The sequence below is a fragment of the Aptenodytes patagonicus genome, chromosome 3 (genome assembly GCF_965638725.1).
Source record: "Aptenodytes patagonicus chromosome 3, bAptPat1.pri.cur, whole genome shotgun sequence".
In the NCBI taxonomy this organism is placed as follows: domain Eukaryota; kingdom Metazoa; phylum Chordata; class Aves; order Sphenisciformes; family Spheniscidae; genus Aptenodytes; species Aptenodytes patagonicus.
Genome location: NC_134951.1, coordinates 745,548 through 761,047, shown reverse-complemented (window position 1 = coordinate 761,047; position 15,500 = coordinate 745,548). Strand labels below are relative to the sequence as shown.

General features: G+C 41.8%; 1 protein-coding gene across 16 annotated transcripts in view; it reads left to right on the top strand.

Annotated features, from left to right (window-relative positions):
- Positions 1 to 15,500, top strand: part of DTNB (dystrobrevin beta) — a 222,173-nt gene that overhangs the window by 69,790 nt on the left and 136,883 nt on the right. For all 16 annotated transcript variants that reach the window (XM_076332466.1, XM_076332465.1, XM_076332461.1 and 13 more), the window contains one exon: positions 2,299 to 2,423. In XM_076332466.1, the coding sequence (XP_076188581.1) occupies positions 2,299 to 2,423 (125 nt within the window). The remainder of the gene's footprint in view (positions 1 to 2,298; positions 2,424 to 15,500) is intronic.

Here is a 15,500-nt window from a genome sequence, read left to right as displayed (position 1 = left end):
GCTGATGATCATCCGTAGAACCTTTCGTAGTGGGAGTGCCATGCCCTTCAACACTGTTTGCAAGGATCATCCATTGATTGCAATCTACCAGGTTTTCTCAACACGTTAAAAAAAAAAAAAAAAATTGAAAAAAGAAACCCATCAGCTTACCATCAGTAAGTCTTTTTAGCACTTACTATTTAGTGAATTAGTAAGCTGAAGTGCTTCTGAACACGCTGTTTTACAGAGCTCCCTGTAGGAGACTCACCTGAAGCAGTTAATTATCTTGACATCCTTCCTCCCGAAGCCCTTCGTGGTGAGAGGAGATAAGAATCTTATACCCCGCACAAGATTTGTGCAGCGGTACTTTGATAGGGCCAAGACTTTCTGTCTGCAAAAGCCAAAGGTAATATATTGGGAAGATCAATTGCCCATTTCACCTGGTATCTGAGGGTTGTTAGATGGCTCGCTCTCCATGGCCTTCATGCATTCTGCTGCTTCATGGGTTGGATCTGTGGGCTGTTGAATAAAAATTCCAGAGTCTGAAAGGAATTAGGCTGCAACATATTGAATAATTGGTTTAATTTGTGAAACAGTATGGTCTTAATATGGTAACCAGGCCAGAGTACGCATTGTAAAGCAGTGTTAGATGCTGATGGAGGCATGTGACTGGAATTTGACCATAGCTATCACTTGAATCTTCTCTGACATGTACGCCAGGGAAGAATATGATCAAGAGTAATTCTTTTTTTCCCAAGACTACATTCATCACGAATTCAGAGGCAGCCTTCATTCATGGTTTTTAGAGTTCTCAGTTAGCATTGACTTTGAGTTGTAAGGTATTTGAAGGAGGATAATAAATCTTCAGTTAAGAACGAGCTATCCTAATATATTCTCACAAGCATCCAGCTCATCCTTCTTTTGTAATTTAAAAGGAATTTTTCACTTTTTTCGTTATTTTCCATTTGATATTAGTATTTTACTTTATACTCAAAATGCATCCCAATCTACTACAAACCATGTAAATCCACAGAGGGAGCAACTTCCTCACGCGTAGGTTCTCTGCTCAGAAAAGCCTTTATTGCCTGTTTTATATTGCTAAAGCCAAGAGGCCCAGAGTTGAAGATTCTCACTGGTTTACTAATTACTAATTGTTTATTTCATTGTTAGTAAATATTAGTAATTGTTAGTAATTGCTAGTTACTAATTTATATTAACTGTAACTATATGTGTAACTCCTGTCCTGGGTGGCCTTGCCTCCTACTTAAATCCATATTAATCTGAATTTTAATTTGAATGTGCCTTGAGAATGGGTCCTAATTCTGCTTTGGAATGTCTTACAGGAGTAGTAAAAAAATTACATAGGAGTAATTAGCCACTAGGTTACACATACATGGACTCTTAGTGAGTTAGATCAGAAAAACAGAGCTGCTAGGTTACTTCTGAGCTCTCACAAAAGCGTTATCTGGCCTCCCACATCACTGGCGTGAGTTCAGTGGATGTAATAACATTTTAAGACTTAATTTTGTAAGTCAACATTGGACTTAAAACACATTTTAAGCACATGACTCAGGCCAGCTATCTGTTCTTGTGTGTTTGGCAACACTTGTCACCAGCCTTTCAGTCTTCCTTAGATGATCCCAGGATAGCCGCTCCTGTGAGATTAGTGAGCGCAACCAAGTGAATTTTGTGAAAGAAAATAAAGAAACCGGTCATTCATATCCATCTTAACACTGTGTTTCACCTTGGCTTTGCCCATAATGAACAAAAAAATTGAAAGTTGTCTTTCAAAGACAGTTGCCTTTGCAAAGGACAGAGGGAGGGGGCATAGCGCCAACTTTCTGCTGGTGCCAGTAGGTGGGAAATGAAAGCGGTGCTGGCAGCTGGTCGGTCTGTGCATGCAGGTTTACCTGCTCGTGCACCAGGTCCTTTGTTCTTCCCCTGCCCTCCCCTCAAAATACAATGCCTGCGTTCAGAAGATGTTGTGGGTAAGTATAAGAAATCCCTTAATTGGATATGACTGCCCCTTGATTTAATTCCTGATAGAAACACCAGACAATTGGTTTATTTCTTCATCTTACATACTTTTGTTAAACTGCTTTCATTTTTCAATAATATAGCAAAAAAAAAAAAACAACACAAAACTTGTTCACCGATGTAGGGTCTGCACTGATTTCTCAAGTACGGTATAATGTAACTGGATATTTCTGAATATTCTACTACTATGCATTTTTTTTACACTTCTCTGTTATCTGATTGCATGTGTTACCCTGCTCTTTGTAACAGGCAATTCATTTTTGTCATTCTTTTCAAAAACAGAAATCACCTGCAAAGAAGCTGAGCCATGCAATTAGTAAATCCCTTGGTTGCGTACCAAGTAGAGAACCACCTCGTCCTGTATTTCCTGAGCAGCCAGAAAAGCCACTTGATCTTGCACATATAGTGTGAGTATCTATTTTAATCTGTTTTTCACTTAATCAGTAATACAAAGCAAGGTATTTGTGGCTGTATTTGACTTTGGAATAGGCTAGCAGAAAGGAGCCCTTAGATTAGAATTATAAAGTCGCCGTGCTGTAACTGTTATAAGTGTTTCTCTGAAACAGTTTGAAATTCAAAACAGTTGTTTTATTAACAAGAGGTATAGAATATGTTTATGTGCAGTTAGACTAAGGCCTGACTGTATATGCTACTTGCATCTATTAGCATTTCAAAGTACTAATCAATCTTACCTTTTGCACATCACCATATTGGATCAGACTCTATTTTCTCATTTATCGTAGATTAAAATTATATAAACAAAACAATGTTAAATATATTGCAAGTTAATATTAGCAGTAGCAGGGTTTAGCTTGTTGCTGCTGCCTGGGGGCATTGGCTTTACATTCTTATTTCTCTCACTGAGAGGTTTGCTGTGTTTTTCTGCTCAATGGCATCATTGTTATCCTTTCATTCTGACCTTATTGTCTAACCGATGGAATGATTTTAATGGAATACCATTGTACTGGTGTTGAACAGACTTGAAATCAGTCTGCTTCCCCAGTTTGCCAGTTTTCACATCAGAAGTAAAACCTGAGACACAAAAACCCCAAACAAATTCTGTTGCTGTATATGTGTAATAAACTAAGCCTCCAAATAGATCTGTTTTAATGTCCTACAGAGTCTTGAGGAAAAGTCTCAGTCTTTTCATATATCTAAATTTAAGCACGTGCTATAGAGAAGAGTGAGGAGAGAGGAGCAAAGCAAAGGGATATAATTTATGTAAAATGAAGGACTCCCGTTTTCATGAGTATTGAGTAATTTGCAGTTCTGAGAGTAAGTGGAGTTGATGCTTTTCTGGTTTTCTTTTGATGTCATAAATACCAGATTCTTCTTGAACTGTTTTCTCTGTCACAATTTCTGAATGGAGAACCAATGTGTTCAAATCTGAATGTCTTATAACCTCTGACAGTTCAGTATTAGGATGCGCTGCTTTGGCCTTTCCTAATGCCGTATGATTTTGATTGACTGGCTCTTCTATACGCTCCTTTTAAGAGCTGTGCAGTCATTAAGAAAAAGCTGGAGGCTAGCTTGTCAAAATATTGGAAAGGTAAGAATTGTAAAGCTTATTGTAATGTGGTAAAACACTTGTGTGGCTTTCTTTTGTGAAAAGCATAGAAGATCCATAACTTGACATGGAAGAGTAGTTGCAATGCTAGAGTCCTTAACAACATAGTTCTGAGCTTTACCAATTTCTGCTTAGCTGTGTGAGTGTTTTTTCCAGTTCTTGCATCACTGAATATTTACCAACTTCTATAATGCTTGCTTTAGTCCTGTGCAGTGAGGGGAGTTGATCTGGTTTAATGGAATGTAATTGTTCCGATTTTCTCTGTGAAATTGCACTCAAATTGGGAAAAAAAAAAAAGTCTGTTCAGCTCTGAATTGAACAGTAGCATAAGTCTGTGTTCTCCTAAATGAATGGCTTATCAAACCCACAAGGACAAGGTTGTACATCGTCCACAGAATTAGCCCCGTGCCTTGGTGGGGATGTGCTGTGGAGCTTGTCACTTAGCTTTAAATCTGGATTTTCTGTAGTAAGGGTGCTGCTCAGCCTCACAGAAAACAATTTCATGTTTAAAATCTTATCAGATCACGAATCCATTCGCATTTTTCTTTCTAGTTTTTTCTCTGTGCTGCTTCCATGTTGAAATGCACTAACGTCCACAAGAGAAAATTAATAGTTTACAATGTAATACTTCTATAAAAACTAAAAGAATATGTAACTGCGTAAGTACAATGTATGAAAATAATTACAGCAATGGTATTGTGACTGCCTGCGTGAAGGAAGGCTGCAGAAACCGATCCCAAAACTACAAGCCGAAGTTTTACTTCTGATAGAGATTACCAAGTTTGATGAATTACTTCTTTCTTTTGCTAGGACTCATTAATTTGTTAACGGCTCAAACAAGTTTCTGTCCTCAGCTAGACAAGGAATGGTAAAGGCGAAAGCGGGTGGCTTACTTTTGTGTTTTGTATTTTTAATACGTGACCCATTGAAGGTGCTGGTAGAGAAGTGCCTCCCAGCTTGCTTTTTGCTTCCAGTTAGTAACAGACTGTACCTCGACTGACAAACACGGCACTGCCTTTTTCCTGAGCCCAGAGGCAGTAGCGTGCCGCAGCGGCGGCGGGAGCCAGCTGGGGAGATGCGTGCTGTGAGAAGATGGGCAGGAGGGTGCTCAGGGCAGGCTGGGGAGCCGGGCAGGAGCGTGTGGCCCTGGGGACGTGCGGGTGGGGGTACAGCACGACGCCTTCTGCAGTGACTGGGACTGCTGCCCAGACGCTCTTGGCAGCAGCGAGACAACGCGGAGACATCTGCTCTGTGCTGCCAGCTTTACTTCAAAAAAAAAAAGTGTGCCCTAAGAAGCCAAAGTATTGGGAAATACTGCCTAATACTACGAGGACGACTGTGGGAACAACAGATAATGGTCTGGTGTAAAAATAAAGTAAGTAGGTGATTGATTTATATCAAACACTAAATCACATGAAAATAAAATTAACATGGGACTAAAAAGACCTACTGGGTTTTTTATATAGGTGATGTAAGACCTTTGGGGTTTTCTCTATAAGTGATACCACTGAAATTAAAAGAAATTAAAAGAAAAAAAAAAGGCGCACAAAAAAAAAAAACCCACAGTTTTTCAGTGTGAAAAATGACATAGCCAACGGAGATTCTTTGATAGAACTCAACTTATAAAGAGGAATTGCTCAGGGCCACAATGAGTCATTATTTAGGTGTCAGTGATCATGACTTGATTACATTTTTTTCATGTAAATGAGGTGCACATCAGCATCTAACAAATGCTTTGGAGGAGACTGTCTCGCAAAGCTGAAATCAACTTCAGCTGAGTAAATAATGTGAACATAAAAATATTAATAACTAGGAATAGTTTAAGAATACTTGGCCAAATGTTCCAGGGAAAACAAGGCTTGGAAGGGAAGAAAAAACAGCTATACTTGTCAAGGGAAGAAGAGACAAAAATTGGTAGCAAAGAATGTAAACTAATGGTTTAAAAGTTATTGGAGAATAGTTTTCAGGTTGTGGTTTGGCAGGGGGGCAGCGGTTGTGCAATATGCTGATGGTGAGATACTTACCTTCCAGAGATAATCCAAAAGGATGTTGAATTGCACCGTCTATGTTTTCAGTCTAAACTGCATTTTGAAAGAGTTTCTTAATTTGGATACTTGCTGCTGATTGTTGATGTGTCTTGGAGCACTGGAAAGTTCCCAGAGCACTGGAAGAAAATTCGTATGATCTCATTTCTTTTTTTCGAGGCGGGGGCGGGGCGGGGAATGAAGTCAAACAGGGCAATCTCTGACATGTTGTGTTTACCAACATGGCTTTGATGGTGAATAAAATAATTGAGCAGTAGATAAGCTATTTTGTTGATCAGTAAATAAAAAGGTAACTCATGCCAATCAAGCACAGGCTTTTGGCAATTTGGTGTAGTCAGACTCAGTTTTTATCTCTTTATGAGGTTAATTTTGATTAATAAAGTGATATTGTTGGCATAATGCGTTTATTACGAGCATTGAGTAATTTAGAAAACAGTAATCAATACAGCACATATACAGCAGATTGGAAAAAAAAATGTTTCGCTCCTTGTCCTCAATATAACTGCAAAAAGAAGGATGCTGAATAGGGTGTGTTTTCAAGCGGAGTCCTGCAGAGATCAAGCCTAGCTTCTGTGCTATTAACGTTCGTTTTCATGGCCAGGAGGAAAACGTATAAAAGCACTACTGATAGGCTAGATAGGCAAATGAGAAAAACATTGGAGGAATGAAGATTAAAAGGACACTGTGCTGGGCAGAATGACTCCAAAAACAATTTTGGAGGTCATGGTATGCAATTGGCTGAATATGCATTTTCAGAGCGATTTTGTAACCAAGGATGCTAACAGGATCTGAGGGTGCAAAGAGAAGAGCTTACCCTTTGTGCTTGGTGGTGGCAGGATCCTTGTCAGAAAACTCTCTAGTTACAGCACCCACAATCGAGACAAATGTTGAAAGACCAAAGGGTTTGAGAAGGTCAATGAAAATGATTAAAGGACTGGAAATAGATATGGGAAGATGCATAGCTTTACATCCAAAGACTCAAGTAATGTAAGTATAACACACAGAGGTTAAGGAATGGTTTGATATTTCTAAAAATACCTATCCTGGAGAAATTAAATATAATCCCAGGGAGCTTTAGCAGATAGGCTTAACAGAAGACACAGTCCAGAAGTTGAAGCTAGACAGATTCAGAATAAAAATAAGAAATACGTCTTTAACAGTGAATGAAAGTAAGTAATTGTTAGAATAGATTACCAAAATCAAAAGTGGTGGTGGAATTTCCACCACTGAAACTTTAAAACCACGACGAGAGTATTTTTAAATCAAATAAGAATTCCAGTCAGCCTTATGTTCTGTGTTTGACAGAAGCTCAATTATTAGTGTTTCCTTATAGCTTTATGAGATATGAAAAATGCATACAAAAGTTTTAATGTAGTCTCAGAGTCAGGAATTTTACAGAATCCACTGCTAGAGCACCGTACATGTGCTCCGTAGGGCAATTATGGATTTGCTTTACTTACATTTCCAAAAATAAGTGAGTGTTTTTGAAACTACCTCTACCTCTCTTTACCTGCATTCCTGCAGCCGTGCTGGGTCAGGAATATAAAAAATGGAAATTCTGCTATTGCCTGCTATTTTGGTGCATTCTGCTTCTCTCTCCCCGCATCCTCCCCCAGATTGTAAGCTGTGTCTAGGTGGGAGTTTCCTGGCTGCTATAGAGTAATTCTGTGTGAATCATACTCTTTTTTTAGGTGTCGGTTTTCTGAATATGATTGCTGGAACCCAGAAGCTCCAAAGGCTCCCCCTTTTTTAAGGAATTACAGTCTATATGATGGAAAAAAAATGAATGGGCATTAAAAAACTCTTCTTAGTTTATATTTGATAAAGGCGAGATTGTATTTGACATGGATCATTTTTCCTGGGAGAAATCATTTAAAGTGTTCCTTCACTGCGGTGTTATTTCAGGTTATAACTTGATCGTTTCCCCCTGGCTCTGGACCCATGAAATGCAAACCCCTCCCATTAAAGCCTGTATTTTAAAATGTTATCTGAGATGGATCCTTCCAGTGACACGACCCTGTGGCGCAGGACGTGAAAAATTACCGTTCTTAACTGAAATAAGTGCGCCAGCAAAAGCTACCACTGCCAGTATCATCCTACAGTAAACATTACAGCGCTTAGGTGTTCTTGTGCTGTTGCTAAACACAGTCATTCTCGGTGGCGCGGCTGCTGCTGCGGGGACAGATGGGCTGTGTCACGCTCAGCTGTGGCAGTCGATGCTGCTGCCCCGAGCTGCTCCTCTCTCCTCGCTGCGAGAGATCGGTGTCTTCACGGGAGAGGTGGCAAGAATATGGCATGTGTCACCTCCGCAGCCGTTCTTCTTCACAGCTTGGGGGAGTTCAGCGTGACACTAGTGAAGGTGGGTTTGTGCTAATGAGTTATGCCATGGTCGGTAACAGCTGAAGGGGAAACGTACGTCCCACTCCGGTGGCTCACAGAAAGGGAGTCTGTCTGCTACAAGTCTCTCCAGGTGACAAATATGTGAAGCTGCAGAGAGATAAAGGACAATGGATTACCTCAACTTTCTTATGTTAGAGGTCTGGAGATGCTGCTTTAAGCCTCCAGCAGATAAGTGAAAATGGGATGAGGAGGCATTTGTAGGGATTTACAAAGTGTTCATGCTCCTGCTGGCGGGGCTGACAAAATACAAAGTTAGGAGCCATATCATGCTTATGTTAATGTGCTTTCCTTGTGGTCAATATGACAAGGGAGTAATAATCTCTGACGTATAAAGGTTGCCCCCCCAGAAGGGAAGCTGGGGGCACATGTTTTTGTTGATCGCCCCGGCTCAGCTGGCAAGCCGTGTAGCTGCGAACCGCTGCAAACCGCAGCAGGCTGCTGAGGCTGCCGATCCGTAGCTGGTTCCCTTGTGCGAGCCTTCGCCGCCCCCGGCTGATTTAGCAATACTCACCCGGTGCTCAGGGATCTGCAGCTGTCAGGGCAGTGCAGTTGCAAGCCCGCCTCTAGATTCCCACCAGCAAGTCCTGGACCTGGATGCTGCAGTCAGGTCTAGGCTCAGCCCTTCAGAGAGCTGCCTGGTAATGGAGAATGTGTAATGGCATCAGTAATATTTACTAATATTGCTAATATTTACTTCAATATAGCAAAGAGGGGGGAAATACCCTGCTCTGTATGCATAGAAGATGATGTGGCTGACACATGCTAGCCAGCGTATATATTGTATATATTGTATACAGTGCAATGTAGCCGTGCCCTGGCTGTTAAGAAAGTACAACTTCTCTTTACGGTGGAAGAGTGGTGTAGCAGCGGGGTCTAAATGGGGAAAACTGCCTATGGACTGGCTTCTTGTTCGTTATTTTATTTACATGTTACATTAAGTTAGAATGTGAATTAGATCCTGTTTCTAGCAAAATGACACTTCATAGATTTGCCTGAGTTCAGAAGACCAAGAGAAGAGGTTTAACTCTTTGAGAAAGGCAGAAATTGCTGAATTTAAAGTGGAGCATGGTTCTGCATCACCTGCTTCCCGTAAGAAATCGCAATGACCTTTTTGTTCTCTGCCAGCAGTGGTATGACCGATTTGGGAAGAGAGTCGCGTTTGACACTGAATATATTTCCTCCCAGAAATTTTTGCAATGTTAACGTTTAAAAGGTTTGCCTTTGCACATGAAAATAAATTTTGTAAGATCTTTGTGAAGAGTTTCGGTAAGAATACAGGTTTGCAGGTTACAAAGGTGTTTCTGGACCATCAGATATATGTGGCCAGAAGTTTTATCTTGTTTGACAATTAAAAAACTATTTATTGGCTGTTCCCTTCTTTTCCCCACAAACACTTTCTCAGGCAGCAACGACTTGCGTCTCTTTCATTGCTTCAGCTCAAAACCCTGGAGGGAGCAATGACCTGTCAAAAATCATATCCATTTATCTGCTGCTGCTGCTATGGACAGCTATACTGAAAAGCTTGAAAAATATGTGGATTACAGTGGAAGACAAAAACTGATATGTTTACAAAACTGCCTGTTTCTTAGCCCAGGCTGCCTCTTGCCTCTGCAGTGCTTAGCAGTGGGGCTAAAATGTCGTTAGCTAATTTAGTGAGTCTGCTTTTGGTGGAAATCGTTTCTTTTTCTTCTTGCAGTTGCCAAAAAGCTCTGAGGTTTAGCGGTGCCAAGACACCTCATTGTCTGAGGTACGGTACACCAGAGATGCTCACGTGGCTCAAAGGAGATGCTCTGGTGAGCTGCCCTAGTGCTCTTTCCCCAGGAGAGAGAAGGGAGAGGAGTGTACATCGGTGATGCTGGCCACTGGATCTCGAGTATCGTGGCCCCCTGTCCCTGGGCATTGTTCAGCTGTGGCTACCGCGTGATCTTTGGCTATCAAGTTAATGTCTTAACTTGTGCATTACTCTCCATCTGTTCGTCCTTTTAAACTGCTCTGTTTGAAATATCTCAAAAAACAATACTCCTAGCAAGAAAAATAATGTTGTGTTGAATTTTGATTAATGGTACATAACTGCCGGACATGCCTATTGCAATAAATTACAGAGCAAAACAAAATGCCTCACTATTGTTTCCTGCATGAAAATTCTCAGGAGCCCAACCCCACCCTGTTTTATAATAAATTTTGTATATGACAGTTGTGATTACTTAGGGTTTCCAGCCTCTCTCAGACAAATCAATCCAGCCTCGCCCAGTGACTGGGCTTCTTTGACAGTGACAGTCCTCTATGGAGGACCGTGGATAAAGGGAATCCAGTGGATTTCGTGAATTTGGATTTTGAAAAAGCCTTTGAAAGGACGATTTGTCAAAGGCTATTAAAGAAATGAAGTTACCATGGGATTGGAAAAAAGGTCTTTTGATGTACTGAAAAGTGTTAAAGGTTAGGGAAGCAAAAGGTAGAGGTTAATGGTCAATTTTCCAGGTGGAGGAGGGTCAGTACCGGGGTCCGTAAGCAGATCCTAAAGGGACGAGGCGGGGATGCCCCCTCTGATGTTGCCGGTACAGCAGGGCTGGTGTCTGCTGGAGAACAGTTTTGTGAAAAGTTGTAGACCACTTTGCTGCTGAAACCACCTCGCTCTGGATCGGAGCAGAGACTGATCCGATTAGCAATATTTTTATACTCCTTCATCCGTGATACGAGGCTTGTCTGTCCGACTGTTGAGCGTTAGGGATAACTGCAAACAAATCATAGGTTTTCTTCCAGTTAGGGAGGTTTTCTGGAGAACCTTCCTGTAAAAGCTTTGTGGCCTCCAAAACCTCCGAGAAAATACAGATCCTTTCTCTTAGAATCAAGGGTTGCTAATCCAAATTGGCTTCTTAAATGTATTAAATAAAATCTAGATGAACACAAAGGAAAGGAAGGAGCAATATGCTTAGGTTGCCAGTATTTATTGCAAACGTACATCAAGGATGACTTTTTATAGAAGTTAAGGTCAGAAAACATTAAATCAGCTGGTCTGACCTCCTGTATCTCATTGATCATTAAATGTCACCACCTTCCTTCTCTACTGAGCCCAGTAATTTGTATTTGGGAAAGGTTACCCTCCATAAAGGCGCTCAGTCTTGATTTCCAGAGGTTATAAATGCCCAGTTTCTCCAATAGTAGTTGGTTTGAATGGATAGTCTTCCTTCCTGTTTAATATTTGTGGTTTATTTCCCTTTTTTTTTCCCCTCTTAAACTACGTTCTGTTTCCAGCCCTTGTTTTGTTTTTATTTCTCTGCCTAAACACTAATACACTTCCAGATATGTATGTTCAAGGATCAGATTAGCTCTGCTTCCAACAAATTGCCTTCACTGTCCACTGTGGTCTATAATCCTTTTTTGTAGTCACTGCTTTTGGAAATAGAGCACTATTCTCTGAATCTACTCTGCATTTTTATGTCCTAGATGTATAATTTTACATTTGGCCTTATTTAAATACAGTATAATATGAAAACAAAGTGTTAAAATACAGTTTATCAAGGCTCATTTTCTGTGTACTTTGAACCCATAATTAAAGTCTCAAATCTTTTACAGTAGCTGTAAAAACCCACTAATATCATTTAATTTCAAAGATTACAAACTGACAGATGGTTTTGAGATCTAACAGTCCTTAATCCATTTAAAAAGGCTTTGATGTTATGTAGTTCATATTTTCAGTTTTCTAGCAGTAAGCCACAAACTTTATGGCAAATCCCAGCCTCTGTGGTTGGTGGGTACCGCAGCAGTGGCGTGCAGCGCTTCCGACTGGCAACAGGGCACGGGTGAAAGGTGGTTCATAAAGCGGGAGGCTCAGGGCGGGCAGCGAAAGTGGCGAAGCTGTTGTTGCAGCATCCGAACCCTGGAGTTGCAGTAGGGAGCTGTCGAAGCCTCCGGCGTTATGCGAAGCAGCCGGAGCTTGCTCTGATCTGCAGCAGCCTCCCGAGCGCTGCCTCTGCCGGCTGGGGTGCCTGAAGCTGTGCCCTTGCCGCAGTGGGTGCACGGCCGCACCGGGCGGCTCAGCAGATGCTGCTCCAGGAGACTGCCACGGCTGTGAGATAATAGCTATCAGTGCTGTAGCGTTTTCTGAGGTTTAGGGTATTTTTCCTTTACAAAAGGTAGTTGAAAGTGTGCCTGCCCTCCCTATGATGCTCCAGCACCCTTAGCGTAGCCATGATGCTGCTCCAGCCATGCCGGCTGGAGGAGGCTGGAGCGGCTCCAGCGTGGCGGTGGCTGGGACGGTGTGCCAGGGAAAAGTCCCACACACTTCCCACAGGCATCTTGCGGGGATGGGAAGCGAGGAGGGAGGGAGAGGGCAGGGCTGAGGGAGCACCCACTCGCCCATCAGAGCTCCTCGGTCTCTCATCCCATCACGCATGGGGCGTCAGGGCAGCGTGTTTGGGGGTGCAGTAGCACCCTGCATCAGGTAGATTCAGACTAGATATAAAGGAAGACATTTTTTACGCTGAGGGTGGTGAGACACTGGCACAGGTTGCCCAGAGAGGTGGTGGATGCCCCGTCCCTGGAAACATTCCAGGTCAGGCTGGATGGGGCTCTGAGCAACCTGCTCTAGTTGCAGATGTCCCTGCCCACGGCAGGGGGGTTGGACTAGATGGCCTTTAGAGGTCCCTTCCCACCCAAACCGTTCTGTGATCTGATGATTCTATGATCCCTCAGTGCTGCTCTCGGCAGCAGCAGGAAAGGACAGACACAATTTCCTTCTTGGCCAGGGTGGGAGGGAGAGGAGATTCCTCTTGTACAGGGTTCAGTGTCCTGAACCTGCAGTGTGTAAATTATTGACAGACAATTCCCTTTGATTGCCAGGAACAGGAGAGAGAACAACGTGTTACCTTTCTGTGCTTGATGGATGAGAAAAAGATAAACTGGATAATTGAGAGTGGGAGTAATGTGACAGAAGAAGTGTGGGAGAGCACTAAGACCTCGAGGTGTGCAAGTGCCTTCCTCCTCCATTGGTACGGGTCGTAATCAGGAATAGCCAAGAGAAACTTTTGTGTTCTGCATTGGGAGCTCAGAGGTTTTCTCGTTGCGCTGTTGCCTGTCTGCGCGTGCATGCACGCTCACGCTTAGGTGAGTCTGGTGTGTGCGTGTACAAATTCACAAGTATATGTCGCCCGCTTTCTTTTTTTCTCTCTGAACTTTTGTACTGGAAGCGATTCCAGTCCCCATCCTTCATGGCCACCGTTTCTGCTGGTACATGTGATTAACAGCAACAGCCAGCCAGTCTCCCACGGAGCAAGGAGTTGTGTGTTTACACCCATCATGTTGAAGAGCTCAAAGTTCCCCCGCCGTGGCCAAGGGCGCTTCCCACCAGCCTGGCGTGAAAACACCAGCACAGCACCACCCGCTTGAAAGATAGATGAGAGCGCTCTGCTGCCGGGATCCCGCGTGCGCCCACCTGCATTGAGCTCAGCAAGTGTCTTTCCACGCTTGCACCGGTGCCACCATGGTCTGAAGAAGGTGATGGGAGACACCGAAAAGCGTATCTTAATTACCGGCGTTGATTAGATGCTTGCACACAGTTGTGAGGTCTTGGCATCCTGTTGTTTTTATCCATTTGCATTTTTTGAAAATTCCTGTATTTTCCTAAGATCTGCATAAGCATTTGGTACGAATTTATTTTGCTGCAATACGATGGCTCATTTTTAACTTTCATGCTCATTCTGTCACTGCTGAGAAATGGTGTCTGCTTGTCACATTACAGGCATTTTTAACCAAAATTACATAAACATACATTTAAAAAAATATAAAGATGTTTAACAGAAGACAGATGACATCCTTTCTTATAAAAGGGTTATAAAGTTAAACATGTTTGAAATGCATATTTTCCTTGATTTTGGTATTCTGTTATGTTTTGCGTTTGAATACAACACCTGCTACATTGAATTTTCCTTCACTTCCCAGTAAAGGAGGCATGTTTTTGTATTTTCTGTGGTTGTCTTGATCATTGCTTCTTCAGAATTAAAATGCTTTTAGGTATCTCCACACTGGTGGTTTGAGTTGACGGATACCCCATGCACATTTTCTTAATAGACTTAGACTGAAATTCATTCCCAGCGTGTGTAGCAGGCTGGACTCCAGACTACTGAAGAGCTGCCTCGAGATCTGTGTCTCACGCCAGGAGAGGGATTCTTGCTGGATTTACACGTTTTTTCTTGAGAGCAAGCTATTCTTGGAGGACACGGCAGTTTCGTAATGTTTGGTTCATAAATCGTTTTGCTGCTTTACGCAGGCAAAGCGTTCATCTGGATTAACACGTAGCAGCTCTCCACCAAATTTTTAACAGCCTGTAATCCTGGGGACCGGCATCCCTCGCAGCCTAACGGCCCCGTAAAGGGTATTGATATTTACTGTGGGCTTTTTTTTTTTCCCCCCTGAAGCATTTTGGCCACTATCATAATCAAAGAGTTCAGAGTAGAAAGGCTTGGATGATATGCTGGTTTTGACTGCAGCTGTCCTTATTCTCCATGACAGAACAAAATTTTTCTTTATTTTGAATTCTTTTTGTTTGTTTCCGTGGTAGGCTACGAGTACATGCATTTTTTGCTGGCTGAGAGAAATCTCTTCTTGATTTCAGGCTGGTAGAGGGTTATTATGATATTATCCAGCAAAATAGATAGGAACCTCCAAGTGGTAGGATTATAATTCCGGTTTTTTTATTTCAAATTCTTTTTTATTCATATGGTACATCAATCTTGTAATGATCTTTTTACAGTATTAGTAAGCAGCTGTCAGCTGTTCCTTGGCAATGCAATATTGTCAAGGTACTATGTTATGTCAGTCATGTTATGGGATATTGTCAATACTTATTTAATAATAATTTCACTTGTATTCACAGTCATGGTTCTGGAAATAATGCTATTATTCTGGGACAGAATATGGAGCATTAGTTATAATTCCTTTTATACTTGAAGAAGGAGCTGAGACGGTTTTTTCATGCTTAAGGTGATGCTGAGGCCAAACAAATTTCAGTTAAGAATCTACTTTTTGTGATCAAGATAGTAAGGGAATAAACAACCAAGGGAAGTTGTTGTGATTTTCTCTCTTTCATGCCTTAGATCCAAACTCGTTGAAATTAGGCTTTAGACAAGCCTAAATAACTTGTCTCCATGCTGGAGTAAGTGGGTGAAATGTAATTTTTTTGTTGTTGTTTTTATATGCAGGAGGTCAGATTACATGGTAGAATAATCTCTATTATAATTTATGAATCATATATTAATTTTTCTTTTAGTTCAAAATGTACAGGAGTTTGCATTTTAGTGTCTGTACATTGGTTAGATCTGTGCTTATATTCTAGTCAGTATTTCTGTTCCTTCGTCTCTGCTGCTCTTTCCTTTCTTGCTTCCTTCCTTCCTTTTAAATTTCCGTAGCTCCTCAGCGTTGCAGAGGACACGATGGCAGTGGCTCTTCTGAACCCTTTATCCACGGGCAGTGGGAGA